Here is a 23,285-nt window from a genome sequence, read left to right on the forward strand (position 1 = left end):
TGATTTGGAAAACGTAAAATGGATATTTTTTTCTCTTTGAAATTGCCAGGATACATTGAATCACAGGCTGCATGCGCCTGGGACTGGATGCAGCTGTAGTGTACATGCTTGGACTGCTCAGAGATCATCTGAACAACAGAAGTAATCTCTATCAGGTGGTAGATTAAAAACACGTCTTTGTATTTTTGCTATAGGATTCTGTGGCAAAATAGTTAACATATACTGCTAGGCCACATGCCATGTAAATGATGTATAGCTTATGAGCTGCTCCCTTGCTCAATGGCAAACTTCTGTCTTAAGAATTTAGGCAGCATATGCAGAGGTTTGCTTGAGAAAGTTTTGCACTGTGCCTTTTGCTGCTGAGCGGTAACAAATTTACCCATCTGAAATATCTTTATATGGGGATTGGCAAAGTTCTGTTTTCCTTCACATAGTGCTTACTAATATGGAACTCCATTTATACTCAGAAAAAATAGCCTGCTTAGAATGCTTTCTTTCTGATAAATAACCAATTCAGATATTTTAAATCAAACCAAGAAATGCATTTGCTCCTTTTCGTGTAAAAAAATCTTATTTTCATTTACTTCTCCCACGTGTACATAGATGGCTGGCCTTGAAAAAGTCAAGATAGATCTTGTCTGTGCAGCATTTTATTCTTTTGCATCCATTTTCAGTACTTATGCATAACACTTCTCTTTATCTTTTCCAAATTCTAGAATAATGAATGAGGAAAATTATGAGATTATTCACTTGTCTCTTAAATGCAAATTGAGTGAACCAACCTAGTCAGCTATAAAAGCAGTTGATCAGAAGTGATATTCTTCTTTTAGTAACATGTTTTAGATTCTTTCATTTCCCAAAATAACTTCCTTACAGACTTTTCCCACCATAATTTTTGAATATAACTTAAAAGCTATTTGAAGTGATTGATCTAAAAAGCTCACAGTCCACAAACCTTTACACTTATAATCTGCCTTTTAACCTTTACTTCCTGTTCCAGCCCTAACCTAAAAACCCTCCTCTAAGAAGAAGAGTCATCTGCCACGCAAATCCTTAAAATTTCCAAGTTAGCCTTCCATAAGTTGCTATAATTTACTCAAGGCATTTCCAATCCATAAACTTCACAATGACAATATAAAACCCAATGTAGTTATGTAGATAACTTGCAGTTCTGACAGTGAGCAACCACACATAGTAATTCTTCTGGAAGAATATGCAGAATCATCTGAGTGTGTGTCCAATTAATTGTTAAATGTTTATTTAAAATTAACTTTCTTAAGCCAGGATTAACTACCAACTCACATTTTTAAAAGGATGCTTGAAAAATATCTGGAGATCAGGAAATTCAAAAATAAATCCCAATTAATTATCCCTATATCTGCTAGGCAAACCAGAAGCATACTACACCCACTTTCCATTTCTTAATGACTTAAAAAGAAAGAGCAAATCCAAACACCACATGCATGCATCCCCTCCATGTGCCCTTGGCAATCCAGCCAAATATTTTTACAGTGGCTGTATTACCTGCTGCACTGCTGGAAGCCTACTTTTAGCAAGCACTTCCTCAACACAGCTAGTCTCATGAATTTCAGTAGGCTACTCACATATTTTAAATTGAAGAATGTTTAGATCTAGGAATATTAAGGACTTAAGGCTTAAGCTTGCTTTTAAACTTAGAAGTATCATTGGAAATATCATTGGACATGCCAACTGTGACATGTCATATGTTGAGCATCGATATTTCATTTTGTAGCCTGTAATGAGCATGGTTAACTGCACAGAATACAAATGAAAGTTTTAATTCTTAGGTGTAGTGAGAAATTATTACATGCAAAAGGCAAAAGGTGATGTAAAGTACTAACTTTCTTTATTTCTTAAAGGTTTGAGTATATGTGACCTGATGCTAAATGGCTGGGCTGTAAGAAATGGATGGCTCACAGGAACAGAATTCAGGATGTCCTTTTGCAGGCATAGGTTTATCTGAGATATCCCACCAAAAAAAAAAAAAAAAAAGGCAACAGAAGACTGAGGCAATCAAATACCAAACACTCTGATTTTTAATCTCACTGTTCCTGTTCTGACTAGTCTGTTTTTAATTAAAGCTCTTGGTTTCTTACGAGATATTTGTACACATTTTGTAACATGTTGTTCAACTGTTTTTAAAGGGCATTTAAGTCATATGTCCATAATTTTATCTTAAATATTTACATCATCAGCATTATATCATCAGCATTTATATCAGCATTTATATCATCAGCTTACAGACCACTGACTGATGTAGAAGCTACACTGCAGACACACTGCCAGAAATTGGTCCCTGCCCCAGATTACAACACATCAATTTTCACCGATAGTAAGAAAATACTGTCATTTTAAGAAGTACTTTGTTCAATTTTCATTTGTTTTTTGCAATTTTTAGATTTACATTGCCAATAGAAGTGATTACATAAAATGTCGTTGATTGTGCAGGTATTTGCCCAAGCAGGGGCTCCTGCAATCAGCAGGGCTGTTTCAAGCATTCATAGCACCTGCTAAACTGAGGAGTAAAGGAGTCAAATGGCAAAATCTAATTCAATACACCTAAACTGAAATTGTTTATTAACCAGAGTATCACATATGGTGTGCTAGAACTGAAAGGTGTTCCCATAGCCATAAAGGAGCAGCAAATCCATCACATCTGCAGTAAGAGTCCGTACAAAACACACGAGATGCCCCCAGACTGATTTTTTTTTTTTTGCATCAGTGCCTTTGAGAAGTACCTTCTGCTGCTTATCACCGATACTGCATCACCATATTTTCCTTCTTTTTCAGAAATGTGTGCTTGTTAATAAACCTTTATATATATATATATGTATTTGTGCTATTCACTGTTATTATCTAAAAGTTTCAGGTGCAATCAGATAGTGGCAGCTAGCAGAAGGCTGACCAGACTATCTGTATCATTTGCTTTGTTATATTGAGAAGGCACAGGAAAGTAACCTATTACCAGAAAACAATTCAAATATTTCTTTTTTGCCCTTGGCAAGCAGGTGCAAGCAGGTGTGTGCTGATCCAGAAGATAGCTTACAGATGTCATCCTTTTCTCCATGTGAGACGACATAAACACTGACTACTCCTTCCATAGGGTTTTGAGGTTTTGCACTTAGAAAGCCAAATTTGAATAGCAGATCTGCTGGACAACAATGAACTTCAGTTCTTTCTGTTAGACTGCTTGTTTCTATGCGATTGTGCTATTATGTCAGGTTTGGGGATCCTCAACCTAGCAATGTTTAAGTCTGTGTGTGTAGCTCTCCTGGCATTAGTTTCTGTGATTGCACAGTATGTTACTTCTCAAATTTATAATTAGTCCACTGAGAAGGTTTTCCAAGCTCTTCCTTCCAAGTTAGCTGTGAAGTCTCAAAGCCTCTTCCAAATTTCTGAACATTCTGTCTCTTTGTTCGCTTATAGGAAATGCGATGCTGATCTTATATATATGTATACATACATATACATACTCTTTGTTGGAAAAACTGCACATCGTAAGGTAACTGGTACTAGTTCTCACAGCTTTCACTCTTGGCTAAAAACAGACCAGAAAGTGATTACGGCAGCAGATGCCATACAATAGAAATGCTGTGTTTGGTCATTTTATGATTTTGCCTATCGCAGACAGATAGCTAGACAGCTAGAGCAACTGCACAAATGGGCTCTGAAGTCAGTCATTCAAGGAGAAAAAAAGGAATGGGTGAGTTGTACTAGTAGTGCATGAGTCACTTCCCTTCATTCTGGTGAGTGGTTTTAGGGACACTGCACTAATTTTGCTCTGGCCATGAACATTTGTCCTATCCTTTTTTGCTTGTTCTGACAATCCTCTGAGACTCATCGTGAGAAAAATAAAATATGAAACAGCATATCAATTTTGCTTCTAATTCCTCACACCTTCGTAATTCCTTAAAATTCCACATAACTTGATGCAACATTTTGCTACCTATCCATCCTACAGATGAAATTCATTCTGTAGGCTAAAATGTGGTAGTCGAATGGCATCCATGCATTTGGAATTCCTGGATCACCTTCTAGACAGGAAAATATGTAATTTCTGCTGAACCAGATACTACAAGCAAAGAACTTTAAATTCTCCTGTAATTGCAGCAAGTATATTTATAATCCATGCAACAACTTCCATATAATCAACTAGATAAGCATCTGAAAAAGAGCAGATGAGATAAACTATCAGCTGCTGTGTTTTTGATTTGACTACACAGAAATGAAAGCAATCTTGCTAGCCATCTGCAGACAGTTCTTGCTCCTCTGAGTCTTTCTGCAGTTAACAGAACTTCCAGGGAGATGTGATCTGGGTACGGCCTGAGTGTGGTGCCTCAGACGGGAGTTCTCTTCTGTAGTGCATGCACAAAGAAATGTTTCCTTTCTCACACTTTTATGATACAGTGTAGTAAATGCTCTTGGTTCACATACAATGGACTTCTCATAGAAATTGTCCCCGTGGATTTGAGTAAAAGCAATCCCATATTCATAGTATGAAAGAATGGTGGCAGCATGGCCCAGGGATGTGCTGCCTGGAAAAGGAAATTAATCCGAGTGTAATTCCAGTGTGGCTGCTTGGTGGGCTGTCCATGCTGTACCACCTTAAATTTGATGGGATGACAAAGCAAATCCCCGGTTAGCTATGTCTGCGTTTGTTAGGTCAGCTGTGATGCTACAAAAAGAAGCCTAAGCCTTTATATGGCCTCTGGAAGGCTAGAAGGGTGCAAAAGAAACTTCACAATAGTTGGCCATTCCTGGTCTAAGACAAAAGAAATGACAATTGTACACAGTCGAAAAAAAACACTGAAGTGAGCAGCGGAACTACTGACTGCTTACAGCCAAAGCTTTCACTGGTAGACAATCAGCTATGAGATATAGGGTAAAGCTGGGGTTTATGACTTACTATTCTTAGCAGTTCTACAACCATTCAGTGGTCAGGAACAGACAAGTATATCTTGATTTTAAACCTGAAAAAAAATGTGCTTGTCTCTTTTAAAATTATTTTTTATTCTTTCCAAAGAAAGGTGAGCTCTTCCATGTGTTCTATGACCTCTTTCAGGAGCTATGAAAAAAATGCTGTGCCCAAGAAAAGACTATGTGGTGTACCTTGTTTACCATTCAGCAGAATTCAGCTTCAGCCCCTCCTGTATTGACATGTTGAAGTACAGCCTGTAGGGTGGGTTTTTTTTCATGAGCTTAAGGAGTCTGTCCAAATACAGTAATATTATCCAGATAATACTAGATTCCAAGCTTGTTATTAAGAATTATTAGCATATTTGAAAAACTCTGAATGTTGATTCTGGGCCATATGGCATATGAACAAAAGAGAAAAGTCCATTACGTGTAAGAAACGCTGTGAACCTCATGCATTCTGAATGCTTGGTAATATGTGTTCTTTAAAGCAGGAGTAGAAAACATACTCTGCAGAAAATACAGCACTGTTTGTAAATGGCTAACAGTCCATCACAATGGCTTTTTTTGGCTTCCTTAGGTCCATAGAAAAACAAGTACTTCAGTTTGATTTTTGTCACCACTGCGCTGAAATTAATTCAGAAAATGCAGTGTCTTCATTAGCATCATTCGGGGCTATTTTTTAAATTATCTTGTGACTCAGCATCTCTCATTCAATTGTAGAAAATATAATTTCCATTGTAATAGCAGCACATTAGATTGAATTTTCATGCTGTGAATAAACCCTTCTGCACATCTGGTATTTCCATGTAATAGTTGATACTATTTCTTTTGTAACAGCTGAAACTGGAATTTGTGTTGCAGAAATGTTTGGTTGTACTGAAGCATTGCAGCCAGTATGAATGCGCGTACTTATTGCAGTTCACAGATTTCTACTTGGAAGGAGTATTATTGCACACAATAAAGAATTCAGCAATATGTATCAAAAGTCATTTTCACATGCAGGAAACAACAGTGTTGTTCTTCAGGTACTTTCACTAGATGTGTCAAATGCTGAACTTTTATAGCATTATAGGGAAATGCATTCACTGAATACTGAAATGCAGAAGCCAGTGGCCAGTATTATTTTAGTAGCCTATCTACATTATCCTGAAAGAAAAGGTAAGCACACACAAATGCATTCATAATAAATAACTGCTTCCATCCACAGTCAGTACAGTAACATCTGGCACTGTAATTTCACATAAATACTGCTTACGTAGAATTTAACGGTATATTTGAATCTAACATCTTCCTTCAATATTTATACAGAGTCACACTTGTCATACATACAAGCATGCATACAATTCCCTGAGATCATGGCTCTGAGATATGCCCTACGTATGCTGAGCTTTCAGCCATAGTTCTAGTGGTTGCAGCTTGAATGCTTACAGCATTCAGTTCACCACTTCTCACTCTTGATTTTGTGATTGTTAGTTCAGTTAGAGCAATGGTTACAATCTCCTTAGTGTCAGATCTAATTCAAGCAGTAAATACTATTTATAATCAATAGGAAATCCTTTCTTCTGTAAGCTCAATTTGACCTTTTTCTGCTGTGCTTCAAGTCTTAGTTAGACATGATTTTTCACACCCTCAAAGCAGCAGTGCACTGTGCTGTTGATTGCTTTGTTTCTAGTACGCTGGCAGTGTTTATAAAAATCAGCTACAACGTGTATTGCAGAAAGAATTCTTTCGTTGCAGTGGCATGGATTCATTTTCTTTTTTATCATGAGGAAAAAGCATGCAGAATGCACACTAGCTCTCTGCTCAGATACATCATACAGTGTAAATGGCTTTCTTTCTCCAGCAAGGTCAGGAACACTAAGTATGTGATTTCCAACAATTTGCATTTGAACAACCAAAGGAACTGAGGAGCACCTGGGCTTCTAGGAATGATGCAGATGAATTCAATAGCAGCACAGAAACTGGTCCCATTTCTGCAGTAGCTGAATAGAAAGGATGCAATACCATAACAACTATTACATGCATCCACAGAAATACCAGAAAGTGTGGTCCTGGTTACAGCAGACAAAAGCACAAACCAATCAAACCACTAAAAACCCCTAAGATTTAAAGGGTCCCTAAACTTCTCTTTACTTGAGAAATATCCTCCTCTGCCCAATACCACTGTTGCAAGCCCAAAGCTCTCTTCAGAAATGGGAAATTCAGTTCATGTTATGTATGTGAAGCAACCAGACCAACAGCCAGATCATCACCTATCTGCAAACGGGCAGGAAACTAACAGAAATGTTTATTTTAGCCATGTATAACGAGAGTGACTGATCAACCTCACTGTGCTGTTTTACTTTTGTTCTAGTTTCAACATTGAGAACAGTGACAGTATTTCAAAGGCAGCTTTATTGAAGTAGTTAACAACTAAAAACTTAGGCGTTAGCACGAGGGAGATGTGAATGAAGCCCATGTTATAAAGGAATAGGAAATTACTAACGGCGAGGAAATGCAAAAGGAAGGAAAAAAAAAAAAAAAAGTAGGGCAGAGATATAAAAGGCATAAAACAAAGAAACAAAGTGTTGACAAAGAAGTTACACTAATAGTGAGCATTTCCTTTCTAGACGTTACTAAGGTGACAAAAAATACTCAGTAAATAATAAAGTTAAGGAATACAGAGCTGTTCCTACAACTGAATGATTTTAAATGTTACACAAGCAAACTCAAGCCTGAAGCAGTCCAGCTTCAACATTTTTCTCTCAAACACTTCTGAGGCAATTCCAAATCCTCTGGTTGATTCTGGACAGCCTGGAATCAAAACAAAATCTAGATGCAACTGTTTTAATAGAATTTTGTTTTATTAATTATTTTCATTTGGGTGTGAAAACGTGTTACGAAATCTGGGAAGGTTCTGTGGCGATGAGCTACCTTCCACAGATCACATCCAGCTGTAAAAGACAGTGAAAAAGAACAGGACAATTGTGAGGTTGGAGCCCCACGCAATGCCAGAGCTCTGCAAGGGCAATCAGGCATCCACTGCTGCTTCCTCTAGGGCTGCTCTGTCCTTCTCTAGGTAAGACAACCTTAGTGTTGTGCTTCTTTGGACTGATTTGTTTGTTTGTTTTTCCAGTGAATTGTGCATTGGATGGGAAATTATAGTTTTACTACTATGGATGCCAGCAGACCAGCAGTGCTGCTGTGGAGGGATGAAGGAAGGCACGAGCACTGACCAGATGGACACACAAAGCCTAAAGAATTTGAAATTCATTTCAGTCTAAGTAAAAAACACCACAATGTTTCAGTGGTATTCCCCCAATAGTTTAACGGCTGGGGGAGGGGAGGAGATAGGGGAGAAGCCCCCACCGTAATATCCTGTAACTCAGGAAGGTGTGTTAAACCCACAGCTTTCCACGTTGTGGGCATCTTAATCCTAAGGCATCCAATAAAGGAGAACATCCTTCAGGCTTTTACCAACCCAGCTTTCACCAACTCCTTTGTTTATCCTGCAACAGAACGGAGGGTTTCTCCTCGCTCCGACAGGAGCCCCGCAGCCACCGGCTCCTCCTGAACCCACACCTCCTCGGCGGGGGCTCCCGTGTACAATTTCGACACGGCTAGAGGAACCGGGAGGACGCAGGCGGGAGCCCCGCAGGCACCCGCAGCCCGGGGCGGCCGCCCGCCCGGAACGCCCGGACCCACCGCCGAACCCCGAGCAGTGAGTAGGCGCCGGCGAGGAGATCGCGCAGCAGGGAAGGGCCGGGCCCCGATTTTCGGCTGCGCTGGGAGCGCAGCGAGTGGCGCCCGGCGGGCGGGCGGGCGGGCGGGGAAGGGGCCCCCGAGAAGAGCCGCGACGCAGGGCGCGGGACGGCGCCAACGGGTACCAAGCGACCCCGGCGACCCCGCCCCGGCAGCGCCCTTCGCGTCCCTGGGGAGACGCCCCGTCCGCCCGCCGCGCGGCACCACGGGAGTTGTAGTCCGGCCCCCTCCCCGCCGCCCCCGGCCCAGGGGGGGAGAGAGGCGCCGCGGCCGCTCTCGCGAGGCTTGGCGGCGGGCGCGCTCTGCTCTCGGGCGGCCTCCTCGCGAGGGCGGCCGCCGGCGGCGGGGGGACGTTTGGTGCGGGCGCCATTCCCCCGCGTGACGTCATAGTGCATTGTTGTGAGCGTAGCGGAGCATCCCTCAAGCTGTCAGCTGAGCCGCCGCGGCGGGGAGCCGAGCCGGCCCGGCCCCCCTCCTCCCCCGCCTCCGCCTCCGCCTCCTCCGCCCCCGCCCCTCCCGCCCCGGGGGCTCCGGCGTTCGGTGTCAACGTATCATTGTCCGTGCGGAACCCCTCCGGGCCCCCCCCTCCCCCCCCCTCCTCCCGTCCCCCCGGTCCGCCCTCCCCCCGCCCCCGCCCCCCCCCCGAACCACCTCAATGAGATGCAAACATGAAAGACAAGAGGAAGAAGAAGGACCGCACCTGGGCCGAGGCTGCCCGCCTGGTAGGTGCCGCGCAGCATTGTGTGTGCGCGTCTTGTGTGCGCGCCGCCCGCGTCCCGCCGCCGCTTTGTTGGCGGCCGTTGGGGCGTGGGAGGGAGCGCGAGAGGGCGGCAGTGCGTGTGCGACGGAGGAAGTGTGCAAGGGAGTGTGTGTGTGTGTGTGTGTGTGTGTGTGAGGGAGTGCGAGAAGGTGTGCGGAAGTGTGCGAAGGAGTGCGTGAGTCTGCGTGTGAGCGTGCAAAGGAGTGTGTGAGTGAGGGAGCGTGTGTGCGAGGGAGGAAGTGTGTAACGGAGCGTGTGTGTGTGTGTGGGAGTGCACGAAGGTGTGAGGGAGAGCGTGAGTGCACGGAGCTGCACGCGAGTGTGCGAAAGTGTGTGAGCGTGTAAAGGAGGAGGTGTGCGAGTGAGCGCGAGGGACGGGGAGCGCGTGTGAGGGAGTGTGCGGCCGCGAGGCGGTGTGTTCGGCCGCGGGGCTGCCGGTGGGGCTGCGAGGGCTCAAGGGAGGCATTGCCCGTGCCGGAGGCGGGCGGCAGCGGGTGCGCGGCTCCTGCCGGGCTGTGCGAGGCTGAGCCTGGCCCTCTGCTCTCCTCCTGTCCCCGTCTGGAGAGGAGAAATAGCAGCGTCCCTTCGGCAACGTGCGCGTGAGGAAATGCCTATTCTTTTCTTCTTTCGCGTCTGCGTGTGTGTGTAAATATCCAGGGGTTGTTTTTGTCTCTCTGAGTTCGCGCATCAGATATCCCAAGAATACCCCTCCGTTTAATTGCAGAGAAAAGTAAAACATCTGGGAATTGCTACTTCATCCCGTTAGCGTGAGCAGGAGGGCAGGGGAGAGGGGCAAGGACGTGACAGAGAACTCTCATCCCGGTTTCCCTCCACCCTCTCTACTTTCTCAATTGAGCCGGGAAATATCCAAGGCAATCAAACCCACGGGCGCTCTAGAGACCTGCTCAATTCCCACTTCATTAGGAAACCGTCTCCTCTTACCTACTGTATCTGTTTTCACGGTTCTGTATTACTGTTTGCTAAGTGTAATAGAATACACTGTTGATGTTGTTTTCAGTTTCCGAGTGTGTATGGTTTCTCTTCGTTCTAGGAATTTTACAACAATCTGTGCACAGTACAGCATGTGTGGTTGTACGTGTTTCTGTGTGTGTCTTCTGCAAACTTGTGTCTGGCTGAGCTTCAGTTCAGTGCCTAGAAAGATGACAGAGCAGGGAAGATACATCGCTGGTTATATTGCTTTTCTTTTTTTTTTTTTTTTTTTTCTTTAAAATCCATGTCAACTTTGTATTTTATCCATCTCTGATATAATTCCCTAAGTAACGTCTCTGTGGTTACGGTGCATCTATTTTTGGCGATGGATATTGATGTCGTATTTCTATTAGTTACACTCCACGAGACATTCCTTGTAAAAATGTTTCCACCTTGTATGAATTCCTACATAGGAAGTTCAGCCTTCCTCTCCTACGTAAATAATTACGAGGTGTTAGACAGACACTACCTATAGATGTCTCTGCGAGCTGTACATAGGTGTTCTCATGTGCTTGGTCAGTGCTAGATTCTGGTGTGGTTCATTCTGCATTGTACAACATTTCGCAGTATCTCAGCTTCAGCGGACGTATTCTGATACATTGTCACCTTTGCCTAGTTTCTCAGATTTGTAAGAGAAGTTTAACCACAGTAAAACAGTATTTGCTAAGTAGCGGTAGCAGTGGGTGTTGCTATAGCGCTTGTTTTTTCAAGCTTTAAACAGGCAGCTTGCATTTGAAAGTCTGTAAATTCAACCAAATGCTTTTCTAACTTTCCTCTTTCAAGTGGCTGCTGCAGTTGCTACTGTAAGCTGTCTTTTGTTTGACAAATGTACATAAAGGAATTTTAATGTGTATTTATTAAAATTGCTATTCCCATGTGGTCCAGTATGTGGAAAAGTTTAAGAGCCTCTGGAGAACAAAGGCTGAGCCTGTGCTGAGGAGGAGGACTTAAGACTCTCTCCTATTTTCGTGCTGTCCCATCAACTAACACTCCCCCCGAAGGGTCATTATTTGCTAAAATCCAGTAAAAATGATACTTTGCTGTGTGTAAGTGGTAGAGGTGTATGAGATCCTCTGTGTGGTTTTGTATAGGCTCCTGGGGTTTGCTGTGTTACAGAAAACTTGTCCCGAGTCTGTTATGTGAGCAGTGCATAGCGCTGCTCAGACTGGCCGTCGTCCTGCACAGAGCTTTGGCAGTACAGTGACATGCCTCTGCAAATCACAGTGAAAGATTGAAGCTAAAGTTGCCACTCCTTACAGTGTTTTATGTTAGGGCCCTGATGGTTCATTACAACTTTGCTTTCTTGGGATGCATCAATAATGTATTACTGCAAGGTTTGATTAAATCAATTTCTTTCCAACAGCAAGTAAACAATGAAGTGATTGATACCTGCTCACAGAAAATGACTCATGAGTTACCTGGATCAATATGATGTAAAGTTGTATAGTACTGCATTATTTTTAGAAACGAGATGGAATTAATATGGAGCAAATGTATGGAAATGTGTGTTATATTTTCTATAGAAACCCATAACGTTATTCTAATATTGAGCTTTCAAAACTAAGTGCTCAAACATATAAAAGGAGAAAGGTGATGCTGCTGGCATTGCTTTTTTGCTCTGTTGTGCATGTCCATCTATTGCAGTCTGGACTTAAAATGATGTACTTGTGCGCTTTCCTAGTACTTCAGATACACTCACAAGAGCTGCTGATTTTGTTCATTTTATTTAATTTGTTTGATGTGAGGTGCTGTGCTTCATTTTCTCTAAACTGTTCAAAGTCAATGCTAAAATATATTTTTCTCCTATGTTTCAGGCACCTACACGTAGTAGCAATGTCCAGTAGCTTCCCAAACACAAATGTTTCTGTGACATCTCTATAAAGTTAAGTATTTTGACTTCTGCTTTAGCCACACAGAGTTGAGGCATGGAAAGATTAAGTACCTTACTTGAAGCTGCACAGGAAATCTGTGGGAGAGGCAGTTATCATACCATCAGTGTCTCTGTAGTAGTCCTGCCTCTTAGTCAGAAAATCATCTTCCTTCTGTGGCTACACTTTTGCCTTATTCACTCTCTATTACTATTTCTCTCACAGTAATTATGAAAGAAATGGATATGGTCATGTCTCTATTCAATCTATATTGAAACTCATAATTCACCATGTAATAGCTGTCATGGATAAAAAGGAGTACAAAAACTGGACTCAAGCCTGAAATCGTTACACAGTTCTCCATTTCCCACATTCACAATGAAAGAAAGACTAGAATATATTCAGAAAAATATATTACATGACAGTCTTAAAATACATTGTAATGTGTAAGGCTAAGTGTTGAGCTCCACAATGGCAAGCAGTTGCATTTCTATTTCTTCTATTTGATTAAAAAGTCTTTGAAAACTCAAGTTTCTGCAGTGCAGGGCTTTTCCAAGATGCTTGATTTTTTTTTAAAACTGAAGCAGGAGGGGACTCCCATTATATTCAGCTCTTGTTGTAAATTCTGTATTTGTGATATAAGCAATAAAAAAGGGGCCGTTGGAATGCACTGTACTGGAACTTGCATTTTGGGGAAGAAGCCTCCTGCAGAGAGCTGAACCTTTTATGTGACACTCTGTGGTTTTGTTGTTGTTTTTTTTTTTTTTTTTTTTTCCTCATGCAAGCTTGCTTATCTTAGGGCAAGCATAACCCAGCTTACAAGCATTCCAGAGACATGAACGCATGTGCAGGATCAGTGGAATGGTGGCATACCACTGACAGTTCGTCTTACAGAACCCGTTTTGTACAACATGCATTTTTATGGACAAAATTGCAACCTGTCTTTGCAACCTGCCGAAGGGCAAAGCTTTGTTGTAGACCCTATATTGTCAACCCTCGGGTACTTGTAGAAAGCTCAGCAGTGTTTGTGCACAACCTGGGCGTTATCTCCACTCCATTTATTTATTTTGGTAGGTAGGTAGTTTTGTTGCTTTTTGTGTCAGGTAGACTAGGATGCTACGTTTAAAAGAACAAGACCAAAGGAAAACTTTTACAGGGAGGAGGACATCCTTCCTCTGTCTTTCTGTTGATCCCTGTGATTAAGTTGTTGTTATTTTCTAGTCATACGTGGATCTCACAAAAACTGAACAGCACCACGCACTTGACGAGTTCAAGCAATTTGAAATAATTCCAATCAGTTGAAAAAACTTCTGTTTAATTTTAGCTCTTCTTAAGCTCACAAGAGCTCTCAAAGTGTTCTGAAAGACTTCAGATACTGAACTGTCTCTCAACAGTTTAACCATGAGACTCAGTGTAAGAAATATCAAAATGAAAATTGCTGAGAACAAAGTGTGTCCTGGGATACTGTGTAGCAATAACCCGACTTGTATCATTCCTTTTGACTGCTGGACCTGCCTTGGTACTGTGAGCTAGAAAAGCAGAAGCCTGAACAAAATGAGTTCATGAATGCAGAGCTCAACGTATGTTTGAAGTGTTGGATATCTACAAAGGGTGGTAGTAACATTTTATGGTAACATTTAAAAAGGATTTGTTTTATGCATAGCTTGTCCTTATTATTGCTTTCTTATCTTATCTTTCCCATACGTGGCATTTTGAAACCCTACACTTAAGTTACAACCACTATTTAATAATCACATAGAAGAAAAACCAAACAGTGAGAACTGTAGCATTTGTTGGGTTATTCATGTCTTGCTTGCTCCGTTTCTTCTCCAGTGTTTTTGCTTTCTCTTTTCTGAATTTTGTTCTGAAAGACAGGTTTTCTTATGTTACGTGAGCTTGTATGTACTTTATTGGTGCTATAGAGCACTCTCGTGATTCAGCTGATGTGTGGATGTTGGGTGAGTAATATTCATGCCTTAATTCTTGAATTTTTTGTACTAGTCTCCTGACAGGATCCAGCTTTTAATTAACAGTTGTTCTGTTGCTGGTGTAAACTTTAGGAAAATTATGCTAATTAATTAAGCAATGGATGCTGGGGAAAACAAAACAAACAAACAAAAAAAGGCATGAAAAAAAAACAACAAAAGCCCACTGGAGTTGTTAGTTTATGTGTTACTGTTTAATGTGACTGGCTGTCCAAAAGCTGATTGAGCTTCATCTGCTCTGCTAAGATAGTGGAGTTGAAATAGATTGTTAATGCTATGGAACTATTTTAGCATTATGTCTTCATATTTGAAGACCACAGCTGAAACAAAAAAAATTGGTCTGTGTAGCTGGACCATTGATGATAATCCCTTTGACTTTTATCTTAAGTCTTCGTTTTTGTTGCTATAAATACATTTTAAAGCATTGACAAAGGAGCTTCATGTATCTCTAAAAATAGGAGATTTGACATGACTTTGTTTTACAGTATTAAGGATTTCTTTGTTGTTGGCTTAACACAGACTTGCTATTATTTTCTGTATTTGTTCTAATTCTTTTTCAGACATGCAGAAACATTGTAGCTCGGGAAGTTTTAATGGCCTTTCCCTTTGATCCCCAATCAATGCTTTTTTTGAAGAGCTATATTTTATTTTGGTTTGCTCTAGGGTTTTATCCAGTTAGTTTTATTCAAAGTGATTTTTGCACTTGTTAGACAAGGTGGGTCCAAATCTCTTTCTTTACCTCCTGTGGTTGTGTTTTTTCATTAGTGTAAAATATTACATAAGTTATTTCAATATTTTTTTTATTTCAAAAGTTGATCTAAACAGTCCTCCTCCAGGGCAGAGTGGGAGGAGAAAAGATTCCAGCCCTTGGCAGCACAAACCTTTTGGAAAGCAGGAACCTGATCGAAGAATGGGACCTGTTCTGAGTAAAGTCACAGTACTTGTACCAACCGGGTTAAAAAAGGAGAAAGCCCTTAGAAACAAACCTAAATATGAGGATTCCTCAACAATGAGGCAGTGTTATCAGTGTTTAAAGCTATGGTTTAATGCTCACTGATACAGTGAATGTTCCCAGGGGCTTCTTTTTTTTTTTTTTTTTTTTTTTTTTGGTAGAACCACCAGTATTTTGCTGTGATATCGCATGCTTCTGTTGGAATAATAGGTGTTTTTTCTTCATTATTCCATCTGTTTCCAAATTCCTAACAAGTGAGATTTGATCCGTTTCACCTAAAACTGGAATCATAGAATCATTTGAGTTGGAAGGGATCCTTAAATATCACCTAGTCCAACTTCCCTGCAATGAGCAGGGACATCTACAGGTACATCAGGATGCTCAGAGCCCCATCCAGCCTGACCTGGAGTGTCTCCAAGGATGGGGCATCCACCACATCTCTGGGCAGCCTGTGCCAGTTCCTCACCACGCCTACTGTAAAACACTTCATTATATCCAATCTAAACCTGCAGCGAAGGTAAGCTTTGAACGGATGACCTGTGTCTCTGAATATCATGGCTTAAGCAAACCAGTCCCCAGTTACGTCCAGTTATGACTATAATACTTTACCACAAATATCGTGAATATCAGGATAGAATTAGTAAGCCAGCTGGCAATAAATGCCTTCTTATCTTCTTTGGTCTAAGGCCGCTGATTGAGGTTGAGGACTGTGGTTACTGTTGGAAGAATCTATGGCAGCAGCACTGACTGGTGTAAGCAAGTTCTGGTGCTGCTTGCACTGGAACAAGAAACTGGGGTAATCTGATGTTTTCTGTTTTCATTCTTCGAATGTTAAGAGTTTCAGCTCTCTTTAGTGGCTTGACACAGAAAGACAAAGTCTTTGTAGCTTCCCTCACTGTTGGTGGAACATTTAGATCTGTTGTTTTTTTTTTTTTTGGGTCTGTTTGTCCAGTGTGGCATCTTGTACCTCAGCTGTCTGAGGCAGAGTTGTTTTGTAGTGTAGCATTTAGTTTGTGTGACAACCTTTGCCCTTATCAGCGAGCACTGGTTCAGCTATTCAGCATTGCTCTAAAGCACTGGGGTATTCACAAACTCATTAGGAGAACTGTGCTAAAGTTCTCTATAGAAAACATTGCAAGACATTTTCTAGGTGGCTTTTCATAAGTTTGGAGCATAAAAAAAAATATTTTAAAGGTGGAAATTATATACTGTGTTTTAAAACTGGCTCTCCTAAGTACATGGATTGGTTTAGTTGAGTCTGTGATGATGAATATCTTCTTGCTGCTTGTAGAGACTCAACTTTAGAGATTATTATCATAGAATGATAGAATGTGGTGAGTTGGAAGGGATCTTTAAAGATTTTCTGGTGCAAGCCTTCTGCCATGGGCAGGGCTGTGTTTCTCTAGGTCAGGTTGCTCAAAGCCCCATCCCACCTGACCTTCTCCTGTGGGTGACAGTCACATCCTACGGGGGATCATTTAACTGAGATGTTCAGAGAATGTTGCTGTCTCTACAATTTCAAAAGTGCTCCTTGATAGGAGAGTGTCTTGGTTTAGTAAGTGATTTGGAGAACTTAACATAAAGTTATTTTTTTCTCTTTCTTATTGTGACCTTGGTTGTGCTTAGATGGAGCTATGAATTTGGTAAAGCAGTCATTCTGATCAGCATTTATATTGCTTTATCCTGTTAGTTCTTTGTATAACTTATGTCTAGAGAGGGAAAAGAGCCTTAATCAAAGCATACAACAATTTGAAGGTCAAAGTTCTACTCCATTTCAGTTGACTTTTAGCATCCTGAGGAACATGCCTAACTGTGTGTAGTTCACTATAATTGATGAGTTTCTCTTTGAAATGTCTACAGAATCTATTAAATCATAGTCAATCTTCTTGTCCCACGTAACTTCCTGCATTTCTGATGTGAAACTTCTTTATATATGATGAGGCTCTACCATAATCATTGCCTAAGTGTTACTGTGTCCTTCAGTAATTGATAACTGTGTTATTTTTTCTGTTAGTTTCATCAATTTTAACCGAACAAATTCCAGACTAAGATATTTCAATTCTTCAATTTTTATTTTATTTTATTTTTTTTTAAGATAAAAGTTGATTCATTTTGTGTCTCAAAGTTCCCAGTTATCTACTAGCTGCTGGGATGCGTGTTGGCATTGCTGTATCAGAGAAGCATGTGATGTCGTGTGTCACCACGTATCTGCCAGTACTTTCTAGCAAGGTAACTGGGGGTGAGGGGAGGAGGAGGTCGCTTTGGCCATGGCCCATTTTTCTTCTGGACTGGGATTATGACAGCTTTGGCTTCTTTCATTTCATTTGGCCTTTCTCTCACTTAGAAATTCTAGATATGTAAGACTAAACAGAATCTCTTTGGAATTCGGTATTTAAAGCATAAGAAACATCTCAATTAGACCACTAGTTTGATAATCATAGAATTGGTAATCTAAAAGATGAAGCTGCAAGGGCCTCATTGGCATGTTGTTTAGACTTAAAAGTAAGTTGCATACCTAAAATTAATTTGAAATTTCTGACATCAATAACATCAATTGGTAACACTCTTTTTTTTTTTTTTTTTTTTTTTTTTTTTTTTTTGTTTTTGGGCAAGGGCTTTTCTGAAGTTTACCAGCATCTGATTGTCTTGTGGAATTTACATCCTAACTTAGATGTAGGAGAGCTAGGAGAAAAAAAGAGGTTCTGACAAGTTGTTAGATGAGCATGTTTTAGAGCTCAAATGTACGTATTCTTATCTCCTCTGACAATGATTAGACAGAAAGAACCAGTTTATTTCTACAGATTGAGAATTCTGTATTCATTTAATGGTGCTCAGTCACTTCATCTGTCTTTTTTGACAATTTTTAATACCTAAAGCCTACAGATGTTTTCAGCAGTTTGATGTAACGATGCTGTGCAGCTTCATCCTTACAGCAGTAGTACATAATGCATTTTATTCTGTTTCATAATTTGTTTCATTCATAGCATAAGTTTTTGCAAGCACTCACCTTCTATTTTAAAAAGTGGGCAGAATAGTTTAGTGGGACTCATTCCATAGCTGTGGAACGAGCTCTGTAAATCACTGTTTCAAGTAAGTTACTACTGTAGGTATCTTAGTGCCTTTTTGCCCCTGGTTTCAAGGTGACCAGTGGCTCCACCACTGTATAAAGTATTGAAGGTGTCAGAGACTACACAGCACTTGCATGGATTGTTCTTGTACTGAGCTCTAAGTTTGAAACTTATCTTTTTTTTGCCAAGATTAAGAGAAATCTGTGTAGCTAGTTCTGCTATGTCGGCAGTCCTTGCCGAATGGGTTGTTTTCCTTTTGTCCTGTTCCCGGGATGCTGTGCTGTCAGCTTGTACTGCATTATTGAATATCTGCTGCCTGTTAAGCACACAGCAGAGGAATGGCTGGATACTTGGGTCCATTGGGCAGAATCATAGGAATGAAAGGCAAAACTCTAGTATGCGGCATAATCTGCTGCTTGTAAGACTATTAATCTTTTAAAATAATGGTTTACTTTACTACGCCTGGTGTATGTATTGTCGTGGCTTTACCTTGATCAGCAGCTAAACTCTGACACAACTGCTCTCATATTCCCCTTCCTCAAAAGAACAGGGCATGTAGCAGAAATGCTAAGTCATGGTCTGAACCAGTGATGGAGCACCTGGTGGGAAGGCAGGGCCAACCCAGGGAGCTTAGGTGCATACAGTGCATGTGAGTGACTGGAAGGGGTGGAACCAGGATCCACACCTTCCCAGACCTCATTTAAGGGTTGGCAGTAGAGGTGAGGGCATCTCTTACTGGAGATCCCTCTCTACCTGAGGCCTTCCAAAGGTAAGTAGCTCTTTTCCTTTGTTTCTGCATCTTTGGCTGGTGCATTTGGGCTCCTTCTCATTTGCTGTAGCCAGATTTTGCCCTGTTATTATCATCTGTTTATAACATTACAGGGGGAGAAAATAAAATGATGAAGGGCTCAGGGGTTGAAGCAAGAACAGGGAGGTAGCTTGCAAATTAATGTCAGGCAAAATGAACTCAGTGTAGGGAGGTTAATGTACATGAATTGCTCTGAAAGTAATGCTTCCTATTTATTTCCATGGAAACTACAACAGATACAAAGAGCACAATAACAGTGTTTGATAGAGTGAATTCTCAGCTACAAAATGCTGTTTTTCAGCATAGTTGTCACCGTTAGTTGAAGCAGGTCCAAAGAAAGGCAACAAGGCTTGTGAAGGCCTTAGAGAATATGCCCTATGAGGAGCAACTGAAGGAATTGGGGCTGTTTAGTCTGGGGAAAAGGAGGCTGAGGGGAGACCTTATTGCTCTCTTTCAATACCTGAAGGGTGATTACAGCGAGAGTGGGGTAGATCTTTCGTCACTGGTGACAGGATGAAGGGAAGTGGCCTTAAGTTGTGCTGGGGAGGTTTAGGTTGGATATCAGGAAGAACTTCTTTACAGAAGGGGTTGTTAAGCACTGGAATAGGCTCCCCAGGGAGGTGGTTGAAGTCACCATCCCTGGATATGTTTAAAAACCATTTGGATGTGGTGCTCAGGGGCATGAATGGAATGGCCTGCCCAGAGAGGTGGCGGAGTTGCCGTCCCTGGCAGTGTTCAAGAGGCGTCTGGATGATGTGCTGTGTGATATGGTTTAGTGCTTGTGGTGGCAATGATGATGAGGAGATGGTTGGACTAGATGATCTTATAGGTCGTTTCCAACCTTGTGATTCTATGATTTAGCAGAGGGTTGTTAGAGTTAGGGTAGTTTGGACAGGTCGTGGTTGGACTTTATGATCTTTAAGGTTTTTTCCAACCTGAGCAATTCTATGATTTTCATCAGCAATGAATAAAAGCCTATGTGACGTTCTTGTAAAAATCTGCATGGCTGTCTGGAATGTGGCTGGTCTGTCATGTTGCTGTTGCCCCTGCTAAAATGCATCACTGTGCTCACATCCACTGTTTGATCTCCATAAGGTTCAGCAGTTTTTTCTGCCAAGAGGAGTTCAGTAACACACTCTTGCTTCATACACGCTTCCATGTCAGACACCGTGTTATCAGGCTGCCCCTCTGCTGCCATCTGTCACACAGCAGAAAGATGTAACAGAATATTGATGGGAAAGTTCAACCTATGCTGTTACTATCATCAGCTGCCTCTGATGTTGCTAACCAACATAATAGGAGGCATTACTTTTGGAGCAGTACTCATAATTTGTCTATTACTAGACTAGAGAAGTGAGAAACTAGTTAATTTAGAGTCCTAGAATGGTTTGATTTGGAAAGGATCTTGAAGATCATCTGGTTTCAACCCCCAGCTGTATGTGGGGGCACCTTTCATAGATCAATTTTTTCCAAAGCCCCCATCCAGCCTGGCCTTGGATGCTTCCAGAAATGGAGTATCTGCAACTTCTCTGGGAAACTTATTGCAGTGTATCTCTGCCCTCAGTGAAGAATTTCTTCCTAATGTCTAATCTAAGTCTAATCTCTTTTAGTTTAAAACCATTCTCCCTTGTCCTATCACGACATGCCCTTTTAAAAAGTCTCTCCCTGTCTTTCCTGTGAGACCCCCTTTAAATACTGGAAGGCCACTATAAAGCCCAGTGGTCTATAAGCATGCACTGCTGGCTCTTGTTGAGGTTTCTCATCCACCAGAGTCCCCAAGTGCTTCTCCTTAGGGCTGCTCTCAATCCATTCTCTGCTTAGCTTGTATTTGTGTTTGGGATTGAACTTCATGAAGATTTCATGGGCCCACCTCTGAAGCCTGTCAAAGGTTCCTCTGGTTGGCATCCTAGCCTTGCAGCATGTTGACTACACAGCTTGGTGTATTTGGCAAATTTGTTGAAGGTGCATTCAATCCCACTGTCAATATTGCTTACAAAGACATTAAATGGCACCAGTTCCCAGTACTGACCCCCTAAGGAAGGTCTGTCATCACTGGTATCTACTTGGACATCAAGCCACTGGCTGCTGCAACTCTGTGAGTGTGACCTGAAAGAAAACTAAAACCACCTTCCCCCCCCATCCACCACCTTCTACCTCTTCACCTGGGGCAGCGCAGGAGAATGGGACCTGCATGGATCCATGGCTTCAATGGGTCCATAATGCTTTGTCTCTGCCACTCCTTCGTTGTCAGTCTGTTTCTCTGCTACAGAGATCGTTCCCAAACTGATCCTGTGTGATCCTGTGGACTTCCTGCTGACAGCAGCTCTTCAAGCACTGCTTCAATACCGTGGGGCCCAGCATGCAGAAGTGGGCTGCTCCAGCACAGGTCTTGGCAGGTGGCAGGTCAGTCCCCAAACCCTCCTGTCCCAACTTTCCAGAGGCAGCAGCTCCAGCCTAGGGCTGCTCCTGTGAAGGCTGTCCATGAAGGAAGCCACAGCCATGAAGCCAGATCCACTGCTGTACCATGGGCTCCTCCATAGGCTATACATGGAGATCTGCTCCTTATGGTGTCCATGGGCTGCAGGGGGACCGCCTGCTCCACCACGGGCCTTTGCACAGGCTGCAGGGAACTTCTGCTCTGTGCCTGGGGCACCTCCTGCCCTCCTTCTGTACTGACCTCAGGGTCTGCATGGCTGTTTCCTCATGTTTTCTCACTCCTTTCTCCCATCTCCTACTGTGCAGCAGTTTCTTTTTCTTAAATCTGCTCTCCCAGAGGCATAAACAATGTCACTCATGGGCTCAGCGGTGCATCCCATTTGATGGGACTAAATCTACATTGGGCATTTGCTGGGCTCTGCTCACAGAAGCCACTCCTGCAGCTTCCTGCTACCAAAACCTCATCATACAAACTCAATACATGTGAGCAGCTGGAGGCTTTGACTATAGATTACAGTCCAACAGTAGTCTCTTGAGCAATAGGTGAAGTACTTTTTGCCAGGTATCCCAGCAAGTAATATTTCATGGGAAGTCTGAATAAAGATTCCTGTTTTGATGTTGTCCTGGTCCTTCAGATTCCTGATTTAGCCATCCAAATAGTACATGCTGTGTCAAGTATTGGTTTACAGCTCTGTGAGACTGGCTGGGAGAATCAAATACAGAAGTCTGAATGCTTGGGACATTCAGTCTGCCCATAATGAGTCTCAGCATCCTCTGGAGAAGAGTTAGCAATAGCAAGAAATGGACACTACTCTCAGCTCTGCAGAGCTCTTGGTCCAGTTGTTTGTTTTTTCATCTTGCAAACTAAATTCTCCATGCTAAAATATTGTTTCCTCCTGTCAGTGCTCAGAGATCAACCATATCACTGCCAATTTCCCCTGTTGCTTTTGGGAGGAGAGTTACCTGTCCGATTGAAACTTGCCAGTGATAACCAACCCTATGTCTTTGGTGTGGAGTGATATTCATCTTCCTTATCTGTTGGTGAATGCTGTGGTTTACAGAGTGTATGATCAGCCCTCAAAGAATAGATACTGAGAGAAAATGGAATTACTGGTTTAAGCTAGTTAGAGCACTGCAGTTATCCTATGATGAAGGATCTTTTGTGCTCCTTGTGATGGAGTGTTCCAAGGACTCGGTGAGCTTCACTAAGTGGTTGCGATGTTAAAACGTTCTTTTTCAGAGTACTAAAAGCACTTAAGAACTAGAGTGCTGTGACTTCACAAGGTAAATTTGGAGATTTTTATCAGTCTGGCTGTGCAAGTTACTGCATGCTGTATACATCCATTACTCATCCATTGCTGATGATTGCTGCATTTACTAAGTACCTTTCAGTGCGTGTGCTGTGATCAGTCCTTTGCAGTAAGTGTTTGATGTTCATTGTGGGTTATTAATTTAGCCTCCAGGTCACAGCAGCGGCGACAGTGAGGAGACTGCTGAACTCATAAGGGGCTGCCTGGGGACTTGTCCTATGAAAGAGAATATAAACGTGCAAGAAGTAAATGAGTTTGTGTTGGTTTGGCAGATCGCAGGATATGGCACATGGGATGAGCAATGAAAGGAGCGGGCATAGTCAAAGACATTAAGGATAAAGTCAGTGTCTGAGCAGTTATTTGAGCTACTGTGATTTGTGGACTCTTCCAGCTGTCTGTGGAATGTGGGGTTGAAATCTACAATGGCAG

The 23,285-nt window shown here is 42.0% G+C and overlaps 1 protein-coding gene across 4 annotated transcripts in view; it reads left to right on the top strand.

Annotated features, from left to right (window-relative positions):
• Positions 1 to 9,329: 9,329 nt before the first annotated feature.
• Positions 9,330 to 23,285, top strand: part of ASXL3 (ASXL transcriptional regulator 3) — a 129,968-nt gene continuing 116,012 nt past the window's right edge. Inside the window, exon 1 of one of the 4 annotated variants that reach the window (XM_042869117.1) lies at positions 9,330 to 9,401. In XM_042869117.1, the coding sequence (XP_042725051.1) occupies positions 9,348 to 9,401 (54 nt within the window). In that variant the 5' untranslated portion in view covers positions 9,330 to 9,347. Of the gene's footprint in view, positions 9,402 to 9,960; positions 10,085 to 23,285 lie in introns of those variants that run through there. The other 3 variants (XM_042869118.1, XM_042869119.1, XM_042869120.1) reach the window with 3 other exon arrangements.

The sequence above is a fragment of the Lagopus leucura genome, unplaced genomic scaffold, assembly GCF_019238085.1.
Source record: "Lagopus leucura isolate 7727_CA_CO unplaced genomic scaffold, USGS_WTPT01 Super-Scaffold_100002, whole genome shotgun sequence".
Lineage (NCBI taxonomy): Eukaryota > Metazoa > Chordata > Aves > Galliformes > Phasianidae > Lagopus > Lagopus leucura.